A 22,324-nucleotide genomic window follows, 5' to 3' on the forward strand; every position below is an offset into this window, starting at 1 on the left:
AAGAGCCTGGCATGAAACGAATCCAAGAACCAGGCAGCCCACACAAAGATAGATGGCTCTAACTCCTGTATTGACAATAATCCCAAACCACTGGGCAACTTGCAATTTAATGACTCTTCTTGAAGCCACACATTGAAGACATGCCAACAACCACTTTAGCTAAAAACCTAAGGAAAGACTGGTGATTACAAGAAGCAATGGGAAGCAAACGGTAAACAGAGCTCAGCTACCGGGCATCATCCCCGCACTGGGAAGCTGAGGCAGGAGAATCTTGAATTGAAGGCCAGCCTGAGCTATGCATGCACTATATTTTTACACTTACTTTTTAACTTATTTATTGGAAGGAGGGCACACAAGTGGAGAAAATAACTTGGAAGACTTGGTGTGAATGGTTTGTATATGCTTGGCCCGGGGAGTGGCAGTATCAGGAGGTGTGGCCTTGTTGGAGTAGATGTGGCACTGTAGGGTGGGCTTTAAGACCTTAACCCTAGCGCTGGGAAGTCAGTATTCCGCCAGCAGCCTTCTCAGCTCTGCCTGCACGGTGCCTGCCTGGAGGCTGCCATGTTCCTGCCATAATGATAATGAATTGAACCTCTGAACCTGTAAGTCAGCCCCAATTAAATGTTGTCCTTACAAGAGTTGCCTTGGTTATGGTATCTGTTCACAGGAGTCAAGCACATTTACCTGCTCAGCCATCTTGCCACCTCCAGCCTGAGAGATAAAGGGGATCTTAGGTAACACAGCACTGGCCTCCTATGCATGAAGCCTGGGATTCAATCCCTAGCACTGCATTAAAAAAGTTCCAGCCTAGGCCATATGAGACCCTGTACCCCAAAACAACACAACACGATGAGGACAAGAACGCTATGGCCAAACCTTGCTTCTTCAGCATCTGATAAGCATCTCGGATCTTGATGTCTTCCGGAAACCAGACTGTCCAGCTAAAGAGGATTTCAATAACTCTTCCTTTAACCTTCTCCGTAGCCCAGGCCCCTAGGTACTAAAGTAAACAGAAGAATGAGAGAGCTGGAGGGACTAGCTGGCCAATGCCCACCTCCACCTCCCACCCAAGAGATGCTACTGAAGTTCAGAGTGAGCTGTCCACAGTGGACTGGAACTGAGACACAGCCAGAGGGCAAGTTCCCTGGCACCAGATCTCAAAGCCTCTTCTGGATGCAATGTGATCCAGTCGGCACCACTAACACAAAAGCTCGTCATGGAGCAGAGCGGAGCACAGCGGCTCATTCTCAATCTTTGCACATGGTCTTAGGTGACTCCTGTGAAAGGGTTGTTTGGCCCCCAAAACGGTTGCAACCCACAAGTTGAAAGAACCACTGCTAAAGTCGCAGTAGCTAAGACACCAAGGCAGGAGAACTGCCCTAAGTTTGAAGTCAGCCTGGGTCAGAACTCAACTATAGGGTACACACTAGGTGTCAGTAGCATGTGAGTGACATAGCTTAAGACAAATGTCAGGAATAAAGGTGCAGCAGACGAGGCAAGAGGCAGCCTGAAACTTAACGGTCACACCTGGCTGTCACTAAGAAACCTGAACCTCGGGGTTGGGGATTTAGCTCAGTGGTAGAGCACTTGCCTAGCAAGCGCAAGGCCCTGGGTTCGGTCCCCAGCTCCGAAAAAAAGAGAAAAAAAAAAAAAAAGAAAAGAAAAGAAACCTGGACCTCACGTTACAGTCTCTCACCTCCTGTAGGCCACACTGCCCACCAGCAGATGAGGCCACTTTCAAGGAAAAACCAAGCTGCTGATGGGACAGGACAGGGGTCAGGTAAGAACCTGAGAGCTCTTTCAGACACTGGCAAGGAGACAGCTTTTGGACACAGGGCCCCTGCTCCCGACAGGTAGGGTGATAAAGTTTGAAAGTGGGGCTCAGGTGCAGCATAGTGGGCAGGCCAAGTCCAGGTACTCACCTTTGGGGACAATACTTTGATCAGTTCATTCAGGAAGCGAAACTTGGCCACTTCATTGTGGAACTTCTCCCCGCAGTGGTTCATGCATATCTCCAACACCTGCAGGCAAGCAAGGCCCCCGTGAGGGAAAGCCAGTACTCTGGGCTTGCCTTGAAGCACAACAGGCTGGCCTAGAGGCTTACTGACCTCAGCTGCTGATGGGTAGGATCATAGCTAACTATCCCTCAAGTCCTTTCTCAAGTCCCCTGGCCTTAGAAAGAAGACCATGCTGGGCTGGGCTCCGGCTCAGCGGGTAGTCTTTGATAGCATGCTTGGAGCCTACGTTCCAGCCCCAGCAGCATCCTAAGTGGGTGTACACAACTGTATTCCCATCACTTGGTAAGCAGACAGCAGGATGAGTTGTTGAAATTTATCCTTAGATACCTTACTGAGTTCAAAGCTAGCCTGGTCTACATGAACTCCTTCCTATATCAAAAAACAAAGATGGTGCTGGGGAGATAGCACAGCCGTTAATACTGGCTGCCTTCCAGAGGACCTGAGTTCAGTTCTCAGCACCCACGCTGTACTACACAACCATCTGTAACTCTAGTTCTAGATCTGACACCCTTTTCTGGCCTCCCTAGGCATCGTACACACATGTGGAGTACATACATACATGCGTGCAGAAAAAACAGATATGTATAAAGTAAATATTAAAACAAAAACAATGTCCAGATGTGGTGGTGCACACCTTTATTCTCAGCAGACCCAGGTGGGTCTGACAGTCTGGTCCAGAAGAAGCTCAGTGGGGTGTTTAGGTGACTCTGAGCAAGTGAAACAGCCCAAGTGTCTCCCTGTCCCCAGCAGCAGAAACCCAGTACACAGCACCTAAGACCTGCTTGTTCCACCACCCCTGGCATCCACAGGCAAACTGGGACTGCATTCCTGAGCCCAGACTAGTTTTCTCTTTTCCTTTTTCTTTCTTTCCCTTTTTTGGAGACGGGGTCTCTCTACTGTGCCACCCCAACTCAGTATGTAGACCAGGATAATCTCAAACATAAAGATCTGCCTACCTCCCAAAAGCTGAGATTAAAGGCATAAACCACCATGCCCAGCCCACAGTGATTATTTTTTAACATATCAAATGAGTCTTTGTTTTTGAGCAGAGCCTCCTTTCAAAGCCCTGGCTGACCTAGAACTCTTTATCTAGTTCAGTCCAGTCTCAAACGTACAGCTGTCCCTTTGTCTCTGCCTCTAGAATGCTGGAATTACACAAGCCTGTACCACCGCAATTTCCCCCCAGGTTGATCTCTAGGATCCTCCTGCCTTAACCTCCCAAGTGCTGGAATTTCACAGCCAGCCCCCAGCCTTCTTTTAAAGATAGTAAGCAGCCTTATTTTTCAATTCTACAAATAGGAAACACTACATTAAAAGAGGGGAGGGAGTGTTAGAGTGGTGGCTCTGTGGTTGAGAAGACCTGCTCCTCTTGCTGAGGACCCAGGTTCAAGTCCCAGCACCAACATGGTGGTTTACAACTTCAGGACCAGGGGAACCTGCATCTTCTTGGGCCTCTACGGGCACCAGGCAGGCATCCTGTGCACATATTTACACACAGGCAAAAGGCTCATACACATAAAAGTAAACCTTTTTTTAAAAAAAAAAAAGTAGCTGCCAATATATACAATATATACATAGTAAAAGAATTCATATTAAAATCTAGACTTCTGAGTTCTTTGGGGAATGGAAAAGTTCCAAAAACACTGGTCCAAACTCAGGCTTAGCAACCACGAACAAAGCTTGCACAGCCGCTGCCCGGTACACACGGTGCACAATTGCTCCACCAGCCACATCTGTTAGTGATCCCAGTTAGGGAAGCAATTGGAAGTGGATTCCTCCTCTCCTCCTGAAGCCGCTCAGTGCTGTCTCAGTATGTATCTGGGAATTCCCTGAGCCTATTGTCAGTGCCTTGAAAGGAGAACCTGTCTGGTGACCTCAGTGTTCTTTCTGGAGTTGAATATGTGGGCTGAGTGGCCAGCCAAACTCACCGTCAGGGCGTAAAGAGCTTCCCTCTCCTGTGGAGACTGGATCTTGTGGGCCAGTAGCCAGGGCGCATGTGTTGGGCTGAAGGAAAACCAGAACAGACCTGGATTCTGGGTAGGGTGAACAATCTAGGCAGTCTAGTAGCACACGCTCATCCCACGCTTACTCTCTTTCAGAAAGGTGTCCCAAAGCAGAGGATGGCACACCTGGCAGAGCGCAGGCACAAACCCATGAGACACTGAGGTCCTTCCACCCTACTCTGCCTATAACACTTGGGGCCAGCTTCTGCCCCAGCCACTCTGAGGACCCACAGCCAGGTGGTCAGAGCTCAGAGCAGCACAGACCCCATCCATCCCGTGACAACCACTCAGGGAACATTAGAGCAGGAAGAGTGAAAGCTTGACAAACATCTGACTGTGTGGCACCATGTAGGTCAACACTGGGTGAATGATTAGTTCTCATTTCCTTTACAAGGGCTTTGGAAATGCATTCAACGAAACCTTACTCTAACTGGAGACATGATTCAGTGGTAGAGCGCACACTTAACATGCATAAGGCCCTGAGTACAATGCCCATCACTGCAAAAATAAAACGAAATAAAATAAAAGCCCTGCCCTTCTTTCTCCTACATAAAATAGTATATTTAGAGCATAATGAATAAGGGGCTAAGAGACGGATCAGCAGTTGAGAGCACTTGGTGTGAACACAGAGGACCTCGATTCAGTTCTTACATGGCAGCTCACCACCATCCTCAGGACTCTAGCCCAGGGATCTGACCTCTTCTAGTCTTTGTAGGCATCAGGCATGCATGCAGTGCATTTACAAACATGCAGACAAAATGCACATGCATTTAAATAAATCTTTTTAAACTTTTTAAATCATAGCTAATAGTTTGTCACTGGGAAACCTAGCTCCATTTGTGTTTTATAACTTAAAACATATAACAATCAGAAAAAAAAAATCTTAGTTTAAAAAAAAAAGTCAGGGTTGGGGATTTAGCTCAGTGGTAGAGCGCTTGCCTAGCAAGCGCAAGGCCCTGGGTTCGGTCCCCAGCTCCGAAAAAAAAAAAAAAAAAAAGAAAAGAAAAGAAAAAATAAAAATAAAAATAAAAAAAGTCAGGGGGCTGGAGAGTTGGCTCAGTTAAGAGGACCGACTGCTCTTCTAGAGGTCCTGGGTTCAATTCCCAGCAACCACATGATGGCTCACAACCATCTGTAATGGGATCTGATGCCCTCTTCTGGTGTGTGTCTGAGACAGTGACTGTGTATTCGAATACATAAAATAAACATTTCTTTAAAAAAAAAGTCTGTCTTGGCATAGCATGCCTTTAATCCCAACATTCAGGAGGCAGAGGCAAGAAAATCTCTGTGAGTTCAAGGCCAGGGCTATATAGAAAGACACTGTCTCAATAAACAAACAAATAAAATTATATATATATATATATATTTATATATTTATATTATATATATATAATAATTATATATATATAAACAAAATACCACAGAGTGAAATGAGTCCCAGCTACAGTCAGTCCCTGGAGACAAGGGTCAGGGTTCTGTCCCCTGCTCTCAAAGTCAAGTGTGTCTATAAAGGAGCTTACCCACTGGGGTCGGTGTTCACCTGCTCACAGAACTTCTGGATGGCTGACCAATCCTGCTCTGCCATACTTGGGTTTGTGGCTTTGTCTGTCAAGGAATCAACAATAAAGTTAAAGAAAACATAACCAAAGAAATGCTGTGACGTCATAACACTAGAGGTCATAGGGGTGGGCAGACAGCTGAAAGGGGCAGGGACGATGCCTGTGTTGTTTACCACAGTCAAGTACCACATGCCAGAAATGTTATGCCTTTACTGTAGATAACGCTCAGTGCGTAAATGAGGAAATTAACTGGCAGGCGTACGGCCATTTCTCGAGCCAAAGTTGGTCCGTGTGCCTTCTTGCCAGTGTCAGAAGCACCTACCCTGGCTTTGCCACGTGGTTGGCTTGGGTAGCAGCCGCCCTCCACAGCAGCAAGACAACAGCCTGCTGCAGGAAGTCTCTGGTTTTGGGTCTAGCATTTCCAATAAAATTCTTGGCTCTGGCTTGTCCACCCTTGTCCTGGCCACAAAGATCTATTCTCAGGGGTGAAATATGATATTATTATTCCTCTCCCCTAAAATCTTTTCCTCCTCTCAAAGGCCTACCCACTCTTCAAACCTCCTCAGGCGGCCAGTGAGACAGCTCAGTGGGTAAAGGTGCTTGCCATCGAGCTCGATGACTTGAGCTGAGCATAATGGTGGAGGGAAAGAACTGACTCCAAAAACTTCTGCTCTGAGTTTCCCTGTGCACGGTAGTTTGAGGCAAACATACCACCACCACCACCCCCCATGCACACACCACTTAAAATATAATTTAAAATTTTTTTAAAAATCTTTAAAGACTTATCAGAATTTCTACCGCAGAAAATTCCTCCCCACCCCACTCCAGTACCAAGTCTCCCCCACTTCTGATTGCAAGCGGCTCCATCCTCAACCTGAAGTCACTTAGTGCTTCCTACTGTGGGCACATTCCTGTCACGTGACACTCATGTGAGACTCAAAGGACATATCTATCTATGGACTTCATCCTAAATACAAAGAAAATGGAACTTTTGTCAGCTCCCTCACAGCATACACACACAGGACCTGGCAGGACCCTATCTGCCAATCACACCCACCCTTTCCAAGACTTAAGAGCTGGCGTGGAGCTCAGGTGTACAGCACTTGCCTAGGATAAAAACCCTGGTTCCCACCCTGGTACCACAAAAGTAAAATTAAAAGAAAAAAGATTTCCTTCTTCATCTTTTTCTCTCCCACCAACACAAAATAGACGATAGCTTACTCCTGGAAACTTTCTCTCTTGGTTTTCTGACAGGGACTCACTATTTTGCCTAGGCTGGATCCCAACTCCCAGGCTTCAACTTCAACAGCAGGAGCCATTTTAGCCCCATTCCCCTCCAACTGCCATGGTGGTGATCTCTAAGTCTTCCCTAAATAATCACAGCCATCAATTAATGTCCTCGAACTCTCTGAATTCAATCCAATTATAAAATAAAGGAATATAGTATTCTCGTGGGACTGTCATACTTAGGGAGGATGTGTCTAAAGTGCCAGCACACAGTAAGCAATCAATAATTATTTAATTCTCAATACTCTCCACTTTTTCCCATAAAAACCATGTGCACCCTTATTGTGCCTAAAGTGATTAAAACCCTTGAAGACAGACGCCACATCGTTCCTATAGTGCTTAGCAATAGTGCTTAGCAGAGGTTATGACACTCCCGGACTAACCATTAAGTGACTTCCCACTAAGACTGGCCCAATTAACTTTATTTACACTCCAAAATCTATAAGTTGATGGCTGGTGAGATGGCTGAGCTGGTAAAGGCACCTGCCACCAAGCCTGACAACCTGAGTTCGGTCCCCAGGGCCCACATGGTGGAGGAAGAACTGAGTCCAACACACGCACACTCATACATACACAAAAGAAGTAAAATTTAATAGGTGCTGGAGAGACAGCTCGGTGTTTAGGAGTGTGTACTACTCTTGAAGAGGACCTGAGTTCAATTCCCAGCACTCATACTGGGTGGCTCAAAAGTACCTGAAACTCCAGCTTCAGGAGATCCAATGCCATCTTCTGGCTTTCTGAGATACCTATAGTGGCTTGCCCACAGAGGCTAAAATAAATAAATAAAAATAAAGTGTAATAACTTTTTAAATTGTAAGTCTGGTGGGGGGAGGGGGTGCTGAAGGGATGGCTTGGTGGTTAATAGCCTGTGGAAAATTCAGAGGACCCTGAGTTCAGTTCCCAACACCCATGTTAGGCCACTCATCACCACCCCTAATTCCAGATCCAGGGATCTTGGTACCCTCTTTTGGTTTCCACAAGCACCAATACTAGCCTTGTCAAACTCACATACCCGAAATTTAAAAAGAAAAATAAATCTTAAAAGAATAAACCAAGTTGCCTAGCTGTTCTAAGCCGGGGCCATCGGTAGCTATTTCTTTTTTTTTTTTCCGGAGCTGGGGACCGAACCCAGGGCCTTGCGCTTGCTAGGCAAGTGCTCTACCACTGAGCTAAATCCCCAACCCCTAGCTATTTCAATAAACTAACACGGTGATTCTCCACTCAGTGCCTGAATCACCTAAGAGTGATTCACCATTTAAGTCTCAGCTTCAGAACACAAGGTCAAGGTGGACACCTCAGAGGAATTTAGACCTGGAAGGAAAGAAAGGACTGGCAGAGCCCAGTGTGAAGAATCCAGCCTTCTCCATCCTCCCTGTCTGTGGGGTACCTGGGGAGGAAGGGGGTCCACTGTGGCAGAGAAAGTTAGAAAGCTCCCAAACCCTAACAAGGGAAGCAGCAAAGACTCCACAAGACCTAAGAGGGTTGTCTTTATCTGCTAGATTTTGGGTGAGGATTCATTCAAGGGTTGCTATGGCCCCTAAGTAATGGCTGTCACCTCTATTGTTTCTCTAGCTGCTAGCTAAGCAGGACACCATGCCAAAGTCCTCGGAATGACCAACAGCAATGTTATCATTTTACCCTTCACAGCTGAGGAGACTCTGTTCCAGGCACAGAGCAAGAAAAGTGTACAAACTAAAGTTAGGGACCAGGTCAGCCTAGCCCCAAGTCCTGGTGGGAAGGTTTGGATCCTTGACATAGGCAGGGCAGGGTTTCAGGAGAAGTTTGACTCTCCCAAAGCAGGAATGAGGTAATTCTCACCTTTACCTACCCAGGCACCAGAATGTCTCTGCACAGATAAGCACTTAGAGACAGAGTGAATCATCTGATGTACAGGGCTGGCCTGGCTGGCCAGAGGGTGGCAATTTCAGTTCTGATATACCCTGGCCTCTGAACACATAATCCCTGACTGTCTAAGCTATTTTGGAGGTCTCAGGCAGCCACAGAGAAAATGGCCCCAGGAGACCCGACAACTGGGTCTGACTTGTGAGAACAGCTGCTGAGACAAATCTGATTTAGATAGGAGCTAGGGGGTGGGGGGAAGCATAGGGAACAGCCAGTAAGACCCTCAAAGGACCTTTTTATCACTTTGTGACTGTCACAGTCCCTAGGGCAGTGAGAATGGACATTCAGGACCCTTCCTGAGGCTAACCCTAGAAGGGACAAGGAGAATCCAAGAAATAATAACGTTGTCTCATATTTGCTTAAAAAAGGTGTTCCTAAGATTTACTGCAAACCATTCCTGTTCTGCTCGAGTCACAGGTATTAAGACAGCAGCAGAAGAGTCCGGCTGTGGGTGAAATGACTCCTAGACTGACCAGTTGAGAAGCCAAATTATCTCAGCTGGATGACAACCAATTGCCATGGTCATCATGACAGTGCTTGGTCACTAGAGTGGGCGTGTGATTTCGAGAGGAGCCTGGAGGCTGGACCAACTTCCCCCTCAAGGAGCCCAATTCACTTCTCCAGCAGTGCTGACTTCACAAGAATCTTTCCCTGGGGCAAAACCGAGGGTTCTACAGTCAGTCAGTTATTCAATTATCCAATACAGCACACTGGGGAAACCTGTCCGGGCCTGTCTGAATGCTGTAAGCTGGCCTGCAGGCTAGGAGAGCAGCTCAGCTCTAGATTTTTAAATCTAGGCAGACTGCAATCCAGAGCTCCAGGGGCAGGAAGGAAGACAGACTACCTACCACCTGGGAGCAAGAATGAGGAGAGCCACTTAACGCTTCATTTTTTCACTAGACCAGAGTTCGAATCCAGAGTCAGAGACCAAGGTGACCACATGCCCTGAAAAACAGCACAATACTGGTAATACTTGAGGATCCCGCCCTGCCTCTACAAGGAGCCAACTAACTAGATTACACTACACTCATATTAGTGCCCAAAGTTCCTCATTAGCAATATGGAGGGCAATGCTATATGTGGTCACATGGAACAATGATAAACACACTAGCTGGCATGGTGTTAATTTGAATCCCAGTTCTCAGGAGGCTGAGGCAGGAGGATTGTCACGAGTTCAAGACCACATTGAGTTAAATACGTGGCCAGCCCAGGCTGCATAGCAAGACCATGTAAAAACCAAAAAAACAAACAAACAAACAAACAAACCCTGGGCAGGAGCCATGGTTGGGTATATAAAGGCTCTTACCACCAGTTCCCCAGGACCTAGATGGCAGAAGGACCTGTGTATACGCAAATAATAAATAAATAAATAAATAAATAAATAAATAAATAAATAAATAAATATTTTTCTTGACACAAGGTTTCTCTGTGTAGCCCCGGCTGTCCTGGAACTCACTCTGTAGACCAGGCTAGCCTCAAACTCAGAGATCTGCCTGCCTCTACCTTGTTTTGTGCTAGGATGAAAGGCATGCGCCATACCCAGCTTTCTGGGGGTGCATAGCAGCTGTCCTTTGTATGTTTCGGTGACAGCTTCTTCATGCTTCTTTGGGGAACTATCCCTTCTCAAACCGAAGTCCAGAGTTCAGCTAGGTTTCATCACCGCCCTCTTCTACCCAACTCCTCTGGCCATCTTCCTGTGTCATTCACTAGGTCATCCAGACCCAAGATCATAATCAAAGCCATTGTATCCACAGACAGAACAGTAACTTTTGGAAATCACGGTGAAATAAGACATTTCTGTGATGAATGCATCAAGGAGCAGAGACCTGAGCAAATCCAAGAAACAGAACCTCAATGGCAGTATGGAACAGTAAGGAGTTAGGCCCATACCTACGCTGAGCTTTTCTTTCTTTCCAAAGTTCAGTTTATTGGGCACTTACTATACACTATAATAAGGCCCTATTTTAAGAATTTTATAAAATTGCCTAGCTAGGTGTGGTGGCACAGGCCTTTAATCATCAACTTGGGAAGCAAGAGGCAGGCTGATCTCTGAGTTCGAAGCCAGCCTGGTCTACAGAGGGAGTTCCAGAACAGCAAGGGCTGCACAGAGAAACCCTGCCTAACAAACAACAACAACAACAACAACAACAAAACAAAACAAACCACTTTTATAAATATGTATTAACATTTTTATCCTGCCGACAACTCTAAGGAGAAGGTAGAGGTTAACATCTGTCAATGGCTTTCTTTCCATCCCGTTTAGACCCACGCTATATCCTGCTCCTCAATGACACACCTACCTGAGCATGCCACAAACTCCTCCAAGTCTTGTCCCTACATGTGCACATGCACACATGCACCCACAAACGCACGCACGCACGCACACAGCATGCCTGTGTAGATATTTGTGGAAGGTCTTGCTTTGAACCTGAAGCTCTCTGGTTTGCCTAGCCTGGCTAGCTGGAGCAAGCCCCTGAGATCTGCCTGTCTCAGCCCTCAGCCCTCTGTAACTTACAGATGTGCATAGTTAGTCATGCCTGCCGTTTTATGTGATTGCTTCGGATCTAAATCCAGGCAGTCACGCCTGTGCAATCAGCACTTGCCAAGTCCCCAGCCCCTGTGATGCACATTTCTGAAGAGCAATCAACAATCCCAACATCCCAACCAAGAGGGGGGATGGGGATGGACAAGCAGAGGGGGCTTCTGATCCAGCCCTCCCCCATCCTGAGAAGTTGGACGTGTCCAGAGGCACCTTGAGCTGTCAGGACTGACAAGGTCAGGTGTATAACCGGCATCTAATGGGTGGAGGCTAAGAACTTAAATGTCCAGTGATGGATAGCGTAGCCTACCATAGCACAGCCTACCACATTCAGGCCTAAGATGTCAGTTACAGAGGCTGAAACTCCGTTCTCCGACACTATGCAGGCCAGCTGTGCACCTGGGCGCCATGTTTTGATTTTCTTCCAGCACTCATGAACTTCCTCATCTTCCTCAAGCCCACTGCAGTGAGAAGGGCCTACTAGTTTGCATGTGCAACCACCTTTATCTCCTTCCCCAGACAAGCACCTGGTCAGGCGGCTCTTCCCCTCTGCAGGCCACACCCCGACCTGACACTTCCCATTTAGACACCCACGGGCTCTAACACCTGAAAGCCCCTGTGCAGTGGCTAAACACGGACCTTAGAATCCAAGAAGGAGAGTTCCCCATAGGAACCACACAGAGGTTCCTGTGCCCTCTCCATTATTCTCAAATTCCCACTGGATGACCGTCTCCTGCTCCTCACAGCTGAGCACAGGAAAAGGACCATTTTCACTCCTTCCCTACAGATCATCCCGATGTGCTTCAACACCTCTTTGAAAGTAGTTGCCACCTTTGAAAAATTCCTGGAATGTGACAATCAAGGATTAGCTCCAGGGCAGTGGTGGCAGCACAGGCTTTTACTCCCAGCACTAGGGAGGCAGAGGCAGGCAGATCTCTATGAGTTCAAGGAGGTCAGCCTGGTCCAGGACAGCCAGGGCTACACTGAGAAACCCAAGTCCTTGCATAGCCTGGGTTGCAGGCAGGCTCTCTTAAATATCCACTAGCAGCTGCTGGCTCTTACCGAACTCAGCATACACTTCCCACCCCCCGCCCCCCAACTCCAATCCAAGCTCGATGTTCTCCACCAGTTCACAAGCCTTCTGTTTCCACCATTTTCCTCAAAGCTCTCTCAATAACCTTTTCCCAGATTCAAAGTGCCCCCAACCCCCGCCTCCATTTTGAAAGCAACTATTAGCCACACCCCTCTCTGTGGCTCTTCCCAGAACAGCTTTCCCCATCTGCTTCTGAACCTTCAGGCTACTGCCTGGGGCATACCTTCTTGTCCCAGCCCCAAAGCTCTGCTCTACACACCCACAGCAGCCTGGCTCTCAAGACCACCCCTCCAGCCCCTACCCTCCCGGAGCCCGCTGAATGCCCAGAGCCTCTTCCTAACTGCAAGAACTTTTCAAACTTCGAACTTCGTGACACGATTGGTCCTCCACACCGGTGGGGCCTCCCTGACACTGCGGATCCTCCGGAGTCTGTCTGTGCACCCTGAAGGAAGGGAGTGTGGGTGATGCTATTCCTTTCTGGGTTTGGTTTACTGTCTTCTTGTTATTTGCTTTTTGTCTGTTTGGGTGGTTTGGTTTGGTTTTTTCTAGACAGGGTCTCACTATGCAGCTCTAGCTGTCCTGGAATTCACTATGTAGGCCAAGCTGGCCTTGAACTCACAGAGATCCACTGGCTTCTCCCTCACAAGTGTGAACTAGTGTGCCCTGCTACAGCCCAGCACCAAGTCTTTTTTTAATCAAAGTAATGCACACTGCACGTGTGCTTACATTAAACTCTGCTGATGGGCTCAGCTAATCCTTTCTACTCCTGATCCCCACTGCCTTCATTCCTACTGTACCACCCTCACCCCACCCCACTCCACCCCAGCTATCTAAAGACCTTGTATCTACTCCAAGTCTGAAGTCTCACCCTCAACCAGCTCACCATGTAGACTGCATGTGGTACTTTCTTTCAATGAAGGCTAAGCTGTCTCCAACAGCTTCTCCTACACGTTGAAATAGAAAGCTATGGGCCAGCAATGACTCAAAAGATAAAGGTGCCTGTGACCAAGCCTTGTAGCCTGAGTTCGAGCCCTAGAACCCACAGAAGAGCCTAAGGAGAGAAACAAGACCCTGACCCCCTTCCCCAGTTGTTCTCTGATCTCCACCAGCCAGGAGCAGCACACCCCACCCCAAATACACAAAATGTAATAAAAAAAAATGTTAAATAGTACAACCCCTTCTGCGGTGCCCATGCTCTTCTTACTTCCATTAGTAAATTAGCCTGGGGTCTCTTTTCTGGGTTCTCTGCTCTTTAAGCTTAGCACTCCTGGGCAATGGGCCTACTCGCTCCCAGAATGTTCTACATTCTCATCCTGAGTTTTTGCAGTTTCCTGTTTGGAATATGGCCTCCTCCATTGTCCACACAAACACTGTATATCAGCTATGACAAGCCCCAGGTAAACAAAACAGCCCCTAGCATGTTCAACAAGCGCCCCTCCTCCAGCTTCTGTTAATGAGGTGCAGTTCTGGTAGCCAGTAGCCAATGAACATGTCTTTTGTGAGCAATGTCCCAGTGTTACCATCTCAGTGCACCCAGCACGCAGTGGAGCCCACACAAGGGGTGGATTCTTTATCCTCTCTGAACCTCAATTCCTCAGATAAAGCGAGAGCCTTTAGAACCGCACCCCCAGGGACCACCCTTAAGCTAGGAAAAAGGAACAATTAAGTCTGGCCAGAGTAAACACGCACTGAGGCACAAAGGCTGGTTTTGCCCTTAAAGGTAGCAGCCACATGAGCTCTTAAGACTCAATGATCTGCAAAAAAGCTGCATAACCCGCACGGGTCTCGATTTAGTAAACGCAGGTACTCTCTTGGTCTGCGATCAGACTAACAATGGCTGAAACGCTTTCTGGACAGTGCTTAACACAAGAGATCGCTAAGCATTCACGCTCCAGCTGTTTAGTGGTGTCGCTGGGCCACTGAGCCGTAGGGTGGTCTGAGGTCCCCAGAATCCCCGGGACCAGCCTAGAGGCCCCCTCCCGCCGCGGAGGACAACCCGGGCGGCGGGAAGCAGGATCACGTGTGGCGCGATGCTACTCACTGAGCCACAGCTCCAGTGCCGCCGCTGAGCCAGGGGCGCCCTCCGCCGACTCGGTCCCTGCGGGGGATCCGGTCCCCGCCGCCACAGCCGTCGCTGCCATCTGCCCTGCCCAGCGCTGCGGCCGCAGTCACCCCTGCTCAAAAGCTGCAGCCACCGACGCCGCCTAGCTCTCCAGCTGCCGACGCGGCAGACACAGAGAGGCACGTGATAGGGCGGGGCCTGTTGGGCACGCCCATTCCTGGGTCCCGCCCCGCCCCCATGCACCTCCTCCCAGTCGCCTCCAACTCTTGAGGTCTTTTTTTGTGCAAGACCACTTGAAAGGTCAAAAACCAAGCTAACAAGGTATTGTCCCCTCTTCTTCTGAAGCAGGATTCCCAGATAAAATACTGGAAGCCTGGCTAAATCTGAATTTCAGATAAAGAATCATCCTTTCAGCGTTTTTATTAGGGTCCTCCCATTGTATCTTCCATTCTGATTTCTTCCACACTTATTTTTTATGACATATTACACCATAATGCATAAAACGCGTATTTTATTAAAGGATACTTTTCTCAAAAAACAGGTCACGATTCTCATACCCTAAGAAGTGAGCACATTAAATTTGTATAAACATACTTTTTTCTGACTGTTTTGAGTTAAGGTCTCACGTAACTAGCTGGCTTTGATCAATGCATAACTGAGAAGGACCCAGAACTCTTGGTCATCCTGTACTGTGGTACAAACTTGACTGCAAGCATGTAATACCACTACAGCTTTGCTATGGTTTCTGGTTTTGCTCTTGAGAAAGGGTCTCTTATACTCATTAGTCCAAGACAGTTTTGAATGATGTAAGCTAAGCTATTCTAAAAACCTATAGTAAAATCCTTTTGCCTCAACCTCCCAAAAGCTTGAACTACAGGTGTGAGGTACCATCCCTGTCTAACATGAAATATTTTATTTAACTCTCAAACTTAAACGAAGGAATCAAGAAGGTGGTGTATTAATATGTCCACAAGAAAAGCCAAAGGGAAAAATCTACATAAAATAAAGGACTGTTGAAACAAACATGCAAATGGGCATAAAACTGGTTCCAGCCAGTGGAGAAAGAGGTCTGTCCAGTGGACAGGGTTAATACGCATGTCTAGAGGCCAGAATAATTTTGCCACTGCTGTCAATGATCTACTACTAACCGGTCTGCTAAGGCCGAAGGAGGCCTCAGCTTGGATGGCGGTCAAGACAATGCACAAGGTTCCTCTGAAGCACCAATTCTCCCCTACTGCCCCTGTCATTCCCCACCCTCAGTGCCACACCCCCAATACACACACACACACACACACACACACACACACACACACACACACTTGGAAGGACTTTAATTTATAGATCTGGGTCACCAGCACATCGAATAGTGCTTGGCATACCAATGCCAATAAGTATCTGTTGAATGGACACATAAATAGTGGGAACAGCAAGAGGTAACTCGAGGTCGTTAGGCATATCACAATCCCAAATACACATTTATTTTTAAGTTTTTATTTTTATGTGTATGGCAGATGTGTGTGTGTGTGTGTGTGTGTGTGTGTGTGTGTGTGTGCGCGCACCACATGTGAGCCTGGTGCCCGAAGAGGCCAGAGAGTGTGTCAGATTTCCTGTAATTGGAATTTTAGACAGTTGTGAGCTGCCATATGGGTGCTAGGAATTGAACCAGGGTCCTTCGGAGGAGCAGTGCACACTCTGAGCCGTCTCCATGGCCCTATTTTTAATTTTTTTTTTTTTTTTTTTTTTTTTGGAGCTGGGGACCAAACCCAGGGCCTTGCGCTTGCTAGGCAAGCGCTCTACCACTGAGCTAAATCCCCAACCCCTATTTTTAATTTTTTAAACATTATGTGTGTGGGTGTGTGTACGTGTGATACGCATGTGTTTGTACAGGCACACACAACGCCACAGTGTGCTTGTGGAGCTCAGAGAACAGTGTTGTGGAATTGGTTTTCTCCTCTCACCCTTACATGAATTCTCAAGATGAATTCATACCGTTATATGCTTATAGGCCAATCACTTTTACCTAGCAAGCCCTGAGAGGCCTCCAAATATTTATGTTTAAATGGACATTTGCTCTTCTGGCCATGACGGTACACACTTGTAAACCTAGCACTTGGGAGGCTGAGGCAAGACTGAGTCAGACTGCACAATGAAACCCTGTATCAAGTAAGTAACAAAGAAGCTGCTCATAGGGGTTCTTACCATAATCACAGCATTAGGAAGGATGAGGCAGGAGGATCCTGAGTTTGAGGCCAATCTAGGCCTATATCTGTGAGACCCCCATATCAAAAACAAACAAACAAACAAACAAACAAACAAACAAACCAAAAACCAAGGACACTTGGTGTGATGTAGCTCAGTTTCTAATTAACTCTATCCACAAAGCTGACAGGCTGGTATCCTTAGCAATCTTTAACGCTAGCATTATGAAACTCCACACGTGCACACGTGACGAGAGACTCTGTGTGCAGGTTCTATGCTCACCTAGTTGTTCTTCTTAGACAACTCAAGCTGCTGCAATAAAACGGCCCACACTGGTGTCTCTAACAATGGACATTTATTTGTCTCTGTTGACTGGAAGGAAGCTCGATGCCTCTGGCGTCAGGGAGTCTGGAGAAGGCCCCCTTCTTGCTGCTGCAGATGTTCTGGATTCTGCCTGCACTGCATCCTCACTTGTGGAGAAGAGATAGAAAACAGCCCTCCAGTCGTGTTTGTTGAGTTTCTGGGATTTGAGATAGGATCTCACTACCCCTGCAATCCTCTATCCCTCCAAGTACAGGAATTACAGGCTTGAGCCACTACAGCAGCAGCAGAACTGTCAGATTATAAAGACATCAATCTCACGGGAGTGGGGGCACCTCGCCCCTCAGAACTTCACATAAACCTGGTCACCTCACCAGCCTCTAAGATCACAATGGGGGTTAGGGCTTCAGCACAGGCAAGGAGTGAGGGTCTATTTCACTACATTACCCAGGTAAGGAAATTTTTATTCTTAAAACAAAATTGTGTTGCCGTTATCCTATCTATCTTGTTACCTGACGGGTCTTTTGGGAATCCTTTCACATCTCTGCAAACTGTTGATAATTGAAAACAATGGGGAATTATTCTTATCCATAGACTTGCAAATGAATACTGTCCAGACAACACACAAGCCCCTTCCTGTGGAAAAACCAGTTCTACGTCCATTTGCATATTTATTTCAGTATTTTTAGTCTGGAGACTGTTCTTTGGATTCTCCTTTGAAGTAGTTTTAAAATCTCACCAGTTTCTTCATCATCTTTCTTTTTTAAAGGACATGATTCCTGTAGTCTAGGCTAGACTCAAACGTGACCTGTAATGGAGGATACAAGGGTACACTACCATGCCTGGTTTATATAGTGCAGGGATCAAACCCAGCCAGGGCTTTGTGTATGGTGGCCAAGCACTGTCCTAGCTGAGCCCCAGTCCCCATCATTACATTTTTAAAAAACTCTTCCCCTCATTATTCCTAACAGTTCATCTCTTGAAAATTCTAGGACTGGGTACATACCCTTGATCCCAGCACCTGGAGGCAGAGGCAGGAGGATCTCTGTGAGTTCAAGACCAGCCTGGTCTACAAGAGTTCCAAAACAACCAGGACTGCTAGGGAGACCTGTCTCAAAAAGGAAAGGGAGGAATAGAGGAAAGGAGGAAGGAAGGAAGGGAAGAAGGAAAGGAAGAGAGAAAGAAAGGAAGAAAGAATGAAAGAAAAGAAATTCTAGCTGGGCAGTGGTGGTGCACATTTTTATTCTCAGCACTCAGGAGACAGAATATGGTGGATCTCTGAGTTAAGGCCAGCCTGGTCTACAGAGAGAGTTTCAGGACAGCCAGAGCTACACAAAGAAACCTTGTCTCAAAAAACCAAAAGAAAAGAAAGGAAGTTCTAGGTTTGGGCATGTAGCTCAGTAGTAGAGTGTTTGCCTAGCATGCATAAGAACCTGGCTTCAAGCTCAGGCATACAAAACAGAGGTAGTGGTGATAAGGATCACAGGAAAGAGCTCTTTAATGTCCAAGGCTAGCACAATTTGAGCAGCAAAATGCAAGTCAGGCTTAGTGTTGTATGGCTTTAGTCCTAGCACTTAAGAGGCAGAGGTAGGCAGACCTTTAAATTCAAAGCCAGTGGTCTTCATAGAGAGCACCAGGTCAGCCAAGGCTACCTAGATAGTCCTTGTCTCAAACAGGAAAAAAAAGTTATATTGGATTATAACCTTTAAAATAAGATAAATATGCACAAGTCGATACTGATCTAAATGGATCTAAATTGAACGCATGGAGGGAGGTGACTTACTTCTCCTGAAGAGACTTCCATGTAATTCCTATAATTTCTGCAACTACGCCTCTCAAGAAGGCAAATAGCAGCTGTCTTCCCAAGAGGACTGGTTCTTTTTTCTACCACCCTATTCCACCCTCCCAACCCCCAACACTAGATAGGAGAGAAAGAAGGCTAGAGGGGAAAGGGGCTGTCTATATCATTAGACTTTGTCCTGCTGATTAGTGATGCTGAGTTCCTTGGGGTTAAGTTTGATCTTTGCTGGCAGGATATCTAATTTCTTCTTCTTGTTGTTGTCTCTTTTTGGTGGACTACTCAACAAACCTCAACGAACCTCAACGAACCACAGCCAACCAGCAGCTCCCCTATCAGGCCTCTAGCATTTATATATCCTCTGTAAAGTCCCCAGAATTCCAAACATCACACACTGGCAAAAACTATCTGCAGCTGGCCAAACCACCACGCCCTTGCTAGAGCACAAGGCAAATCATAGTCACCTGCTGTGGACAATCAGAAGCAGCCCCATACCCCACACCTGGGATTAAAAAGAAAACCAATTCTTACAAATATTTCTGCTTTAAAAAAAAAAAAAAAAAAAGCAAGCAGGCTGGAGAGATGGCTCAGTGGTTAAGAGCCCCGACTGCTCTTCCAGAGGTCCTGAGTTCAATTCCCAGCAACCACATGGTGGCTCACAACCATCTGTAATGGGATCTGATGCCCTCTTCTGGTGTGTCTGAAAAGAGCAACAGGGCATTCATATACGTAAGATAAATAAATAAATCTTTAAAAATATAAATAAAAGCAAAATTCTCGCTACATACCAGAGCTCTGTAAAAGGATAAGGTAATTGCATTCGTGGTTTGTTAAAACCCCAAAAGCATTCGAGCCTGGCCCTGTGGAGACAAGCCTGGGGCACTAGTATGTGGTGTCATGGAGCAGGATATGGGAAGAGGAGACTTTCAGTAAAAACCAGGGAGCTGGTTGTGGTAACACATGTCTGCAATCCCAGCACCAAGGCATCTGGATTGGGGCTTCCTGGTTAGCCTGGGTGCCAGGGTCTTACTCTTTAAAAAAAAAAAAAGGTAAAACAAAGGGAATCCAATAAATAGACTTCAGCTAATGAAATGTACAGTACTAGTTCTTTCCTTGTGACAAATATACCACACTAATGGTTGGGTATGGTAAAGTGAGTGTCTGGTGTGTGTGACACTTTCCATTTTTCTTCCCAACACAAATACTAGTGATAATGGGAAATGGATCAGGAGCCAGGTGTGTGGCTCACATTACTCCAACAGTCTGGTACCCTCTTTTCTTGGCTTCCTGGAATTATAGGCTCCCCGCTTTACCCATTCCTCAGTGTAGGCCAGGCTGGCTCCAACTTCATTGTGACCTTTCTGAGCTGCTAGGGTGACAGGGTTGTCCCATTACATACAGCTCAGGCCTCTATTTCTTTTTTATCTTTACTATTATTGCTATGTGTGTGCAGGAACACCTGTTGTCCAAGTTGGTCAGAGGAAGACATCAGTTCCTTTAGAACTGGAGTTACAGAGAGTTGTGAGCCACCATGTGGGTGCTGGGAAACAGACCTGTCCTCTGTGAGAGCAGCACGACTCATAACCCTGGAGTCATCTCTCCAGCCCTAGCTTTTTCACTTTTAAAAGCGTTAACAAAGCTACAAAATGAGCTACCCACTACAAATAAGAACCCTTTTCTCTGTGTGGGTGAGCTGTGAAGGGCTAAATAAACAATAAAAAGTATTGTCAAAGTCTAAAAAAAAAAAGCGTTAACAGCTGGGCATGATGGTGTATACTTTTAATCCCAGCACTCAGGAGGCAGAGGCAGAGGCAGAGGCAGAAGCAGAGGATCTATGTGAGTTAGAGGCCAGCCTCGTCTACATAGCCAACTAAGATAAAGGGAACTAAACAGAGAGACCCTGTCTTAAAAACAAACAAACAAACAGAACAATTGATAACAATTATCAATCATGAAGGTTAACAGTGGATGTGGTGGTGAGCATATATGTAGAATTCCAACACTTGCAAGAAAGTAGGAAAAGGGAGAGTTCAAGGTTCCCTCGGGCTACAAAGAAGCCCTGTTTCAGAAATACATAATAAATAAGGTGACAAACCTAGGTGGGTGGTACCCATAGTTAAGGTCCTGTCTTATTTTCCCTCAACACCCTCAGACTTAACCTGTGAACCTGGCACCCAATGTTTGTTCCACAAATGAGTGAGGACAAGATTAGACCCAGCCAAAGGAGGTGAGGTGTTCTCCAGGCAGAAAAGATCCTTTGTCGGGGCTATGCTATGCTATAGCAGCCAGCATGGGAGAACAGAGGTAGGGGGTGGAGTTTACTGTCCCGGTTTAGAATGAATGGCTGGCACCCTAACAATTTGCCCAGATCTGAAGGTAAAGTTGGAAATTCCAAGATCTTATAAAATACCTAATCTGTTCTGCTGTCTAAATTTAAAAACCTGCCAGTCATGTTCATATTACATATCTATTAACAAAAATAGTAACCACAATGATACGAAGCTCCCAGGCACTGTGAACCATATTCTAATTAAACATAACGACTAACCTCGATTACCACTCTTGACACCTGATCCAGTCAGACGTATGTCTAGGATTTCTTTCCGTTATTTTTATTTTATATGTAAATGGGTGTTTTGCCCGCATGCATGTCTGTATGTGTTCAGAGGCCAGAAGGGGCACTGGATCCATTGGAACTAGACTTACAGATGCTTGAGCTGCCATGTGAGTGCTGGGAATTGAACCTGAGTCTTCTGAAGAGCAGCCAGTGCTTCTAACCACTGTACCATTCATCTCTCCAGTCCCTCTCTTTTCTCCAGCTCCTTTGTTTTTCTTCACCTACTGGACATGTACCACCAAGGCTTAGTAAGGTTGATTACTGCTAAGCCTGGGCATGACAGGATCAACAGATGCTAGACAAGCGTCCCCAGCCTTTGTATCTGGGCCTTCACTCGTACCTTTTGATCACCTGCTCTGAGTAGGTGCTTACTGACCACCTACTGGGTGAACAGTTACATTCTCAGCACTGGGTGTAGTGTTGGACAAGGCAGATGAACCTCCTGCACTTGTAGACCTCACAATCTGACTCCAACAAGTGGCTGCAGACCTAATTATTCAGTCATTTCCATAATCAATCCAGCTGTATACTATAGAGAACCAGGTGAGGGTTTACAAGGAGGCTCTCAAAGTCAGTGGCTTCCTGTTGTTGACATTGGAGTTATGATCAGAAGGTTAAGAATGAGGAGTCAAGGTGGGGTTGAACAGCACGAGCAAAGGCAGGAAGGAAGCAGGAATGCCCAAGAGTCTAAAGAAAGCTGATGTGACCAAAGATCAGAGAAAAAGAGGATGGGGCACGCCAGGAATGAGGTCAGAAAAGCAGACAGGCAGATCTATCAGGCCCTTACATGGCTATTACCGAATCTTATGTTAAGGGCCATAGTAGCTAGTTAGAAATTCCTGGGTGTGTCTATGAGGGTGTTTCTTGAGGATTAGAACTGGAATTGGGAGATTAAGAAAGTCAGATGACAGGGTTGGGGATTTAGC

At 46.6% G+C, this 22,324-nt stretch overlaps 1 protein-coding gene across 1 annotated transcript in view; it reads right to left on the bottom strand.

Annotated features, from left to right (window-relative positions):
• Gga2 (golgi associated, gamma adaptin ear containing, ARF binding protein 2) overlaps positions 1–14,617 on the bottom strand; it is a 33,281-nt gene extending 18,664 nt beyond the window's left edge. Inside the window, exons 1-5 of the mRNA NM_001100519.1 lie at positions 14,443–14,617; positions 5,542–5,626; positions 3,947–4,022; positions 1,923–2,021; positions 877–1,000 (exon numbers count right to left, since the gene is read on the bottom strand). Of these exons, the coding sequence (NP_001093989.1) occupies positions 877–1,000; positions 1,923–2,021; positions 3,947–4,022; positions 5,542–5,626; positions 14,443–14,542 (484 nt within the window). The 5' untranslated portion in view covers positions 14,543–14,617. The remainder of the gene's footprint in view (positions 1–876; positions 1,001–1,922; positions 2,022–3,946; positions 4,023–5,541; positions 5,627–14,442) is intronic.
• Positions 14,618–22,324: the final 7,707 nt, after the last annotated feature.

Source organism: Rattus norvegicus, chromosome 1 (genome assembly GCF_036323735.1).
Source record: "Rattus norvegicus strain BN/NHsdMcwi chromosome 1, GRCr8, whole genome shotgun sequence".
Taxonomy (NCBI): domain Eukaryota; kingdom Metazoa; phylum Chordata; class Mammalia; order Rodentia; family Muridae; genus Rattus; species Rattus norvegicus.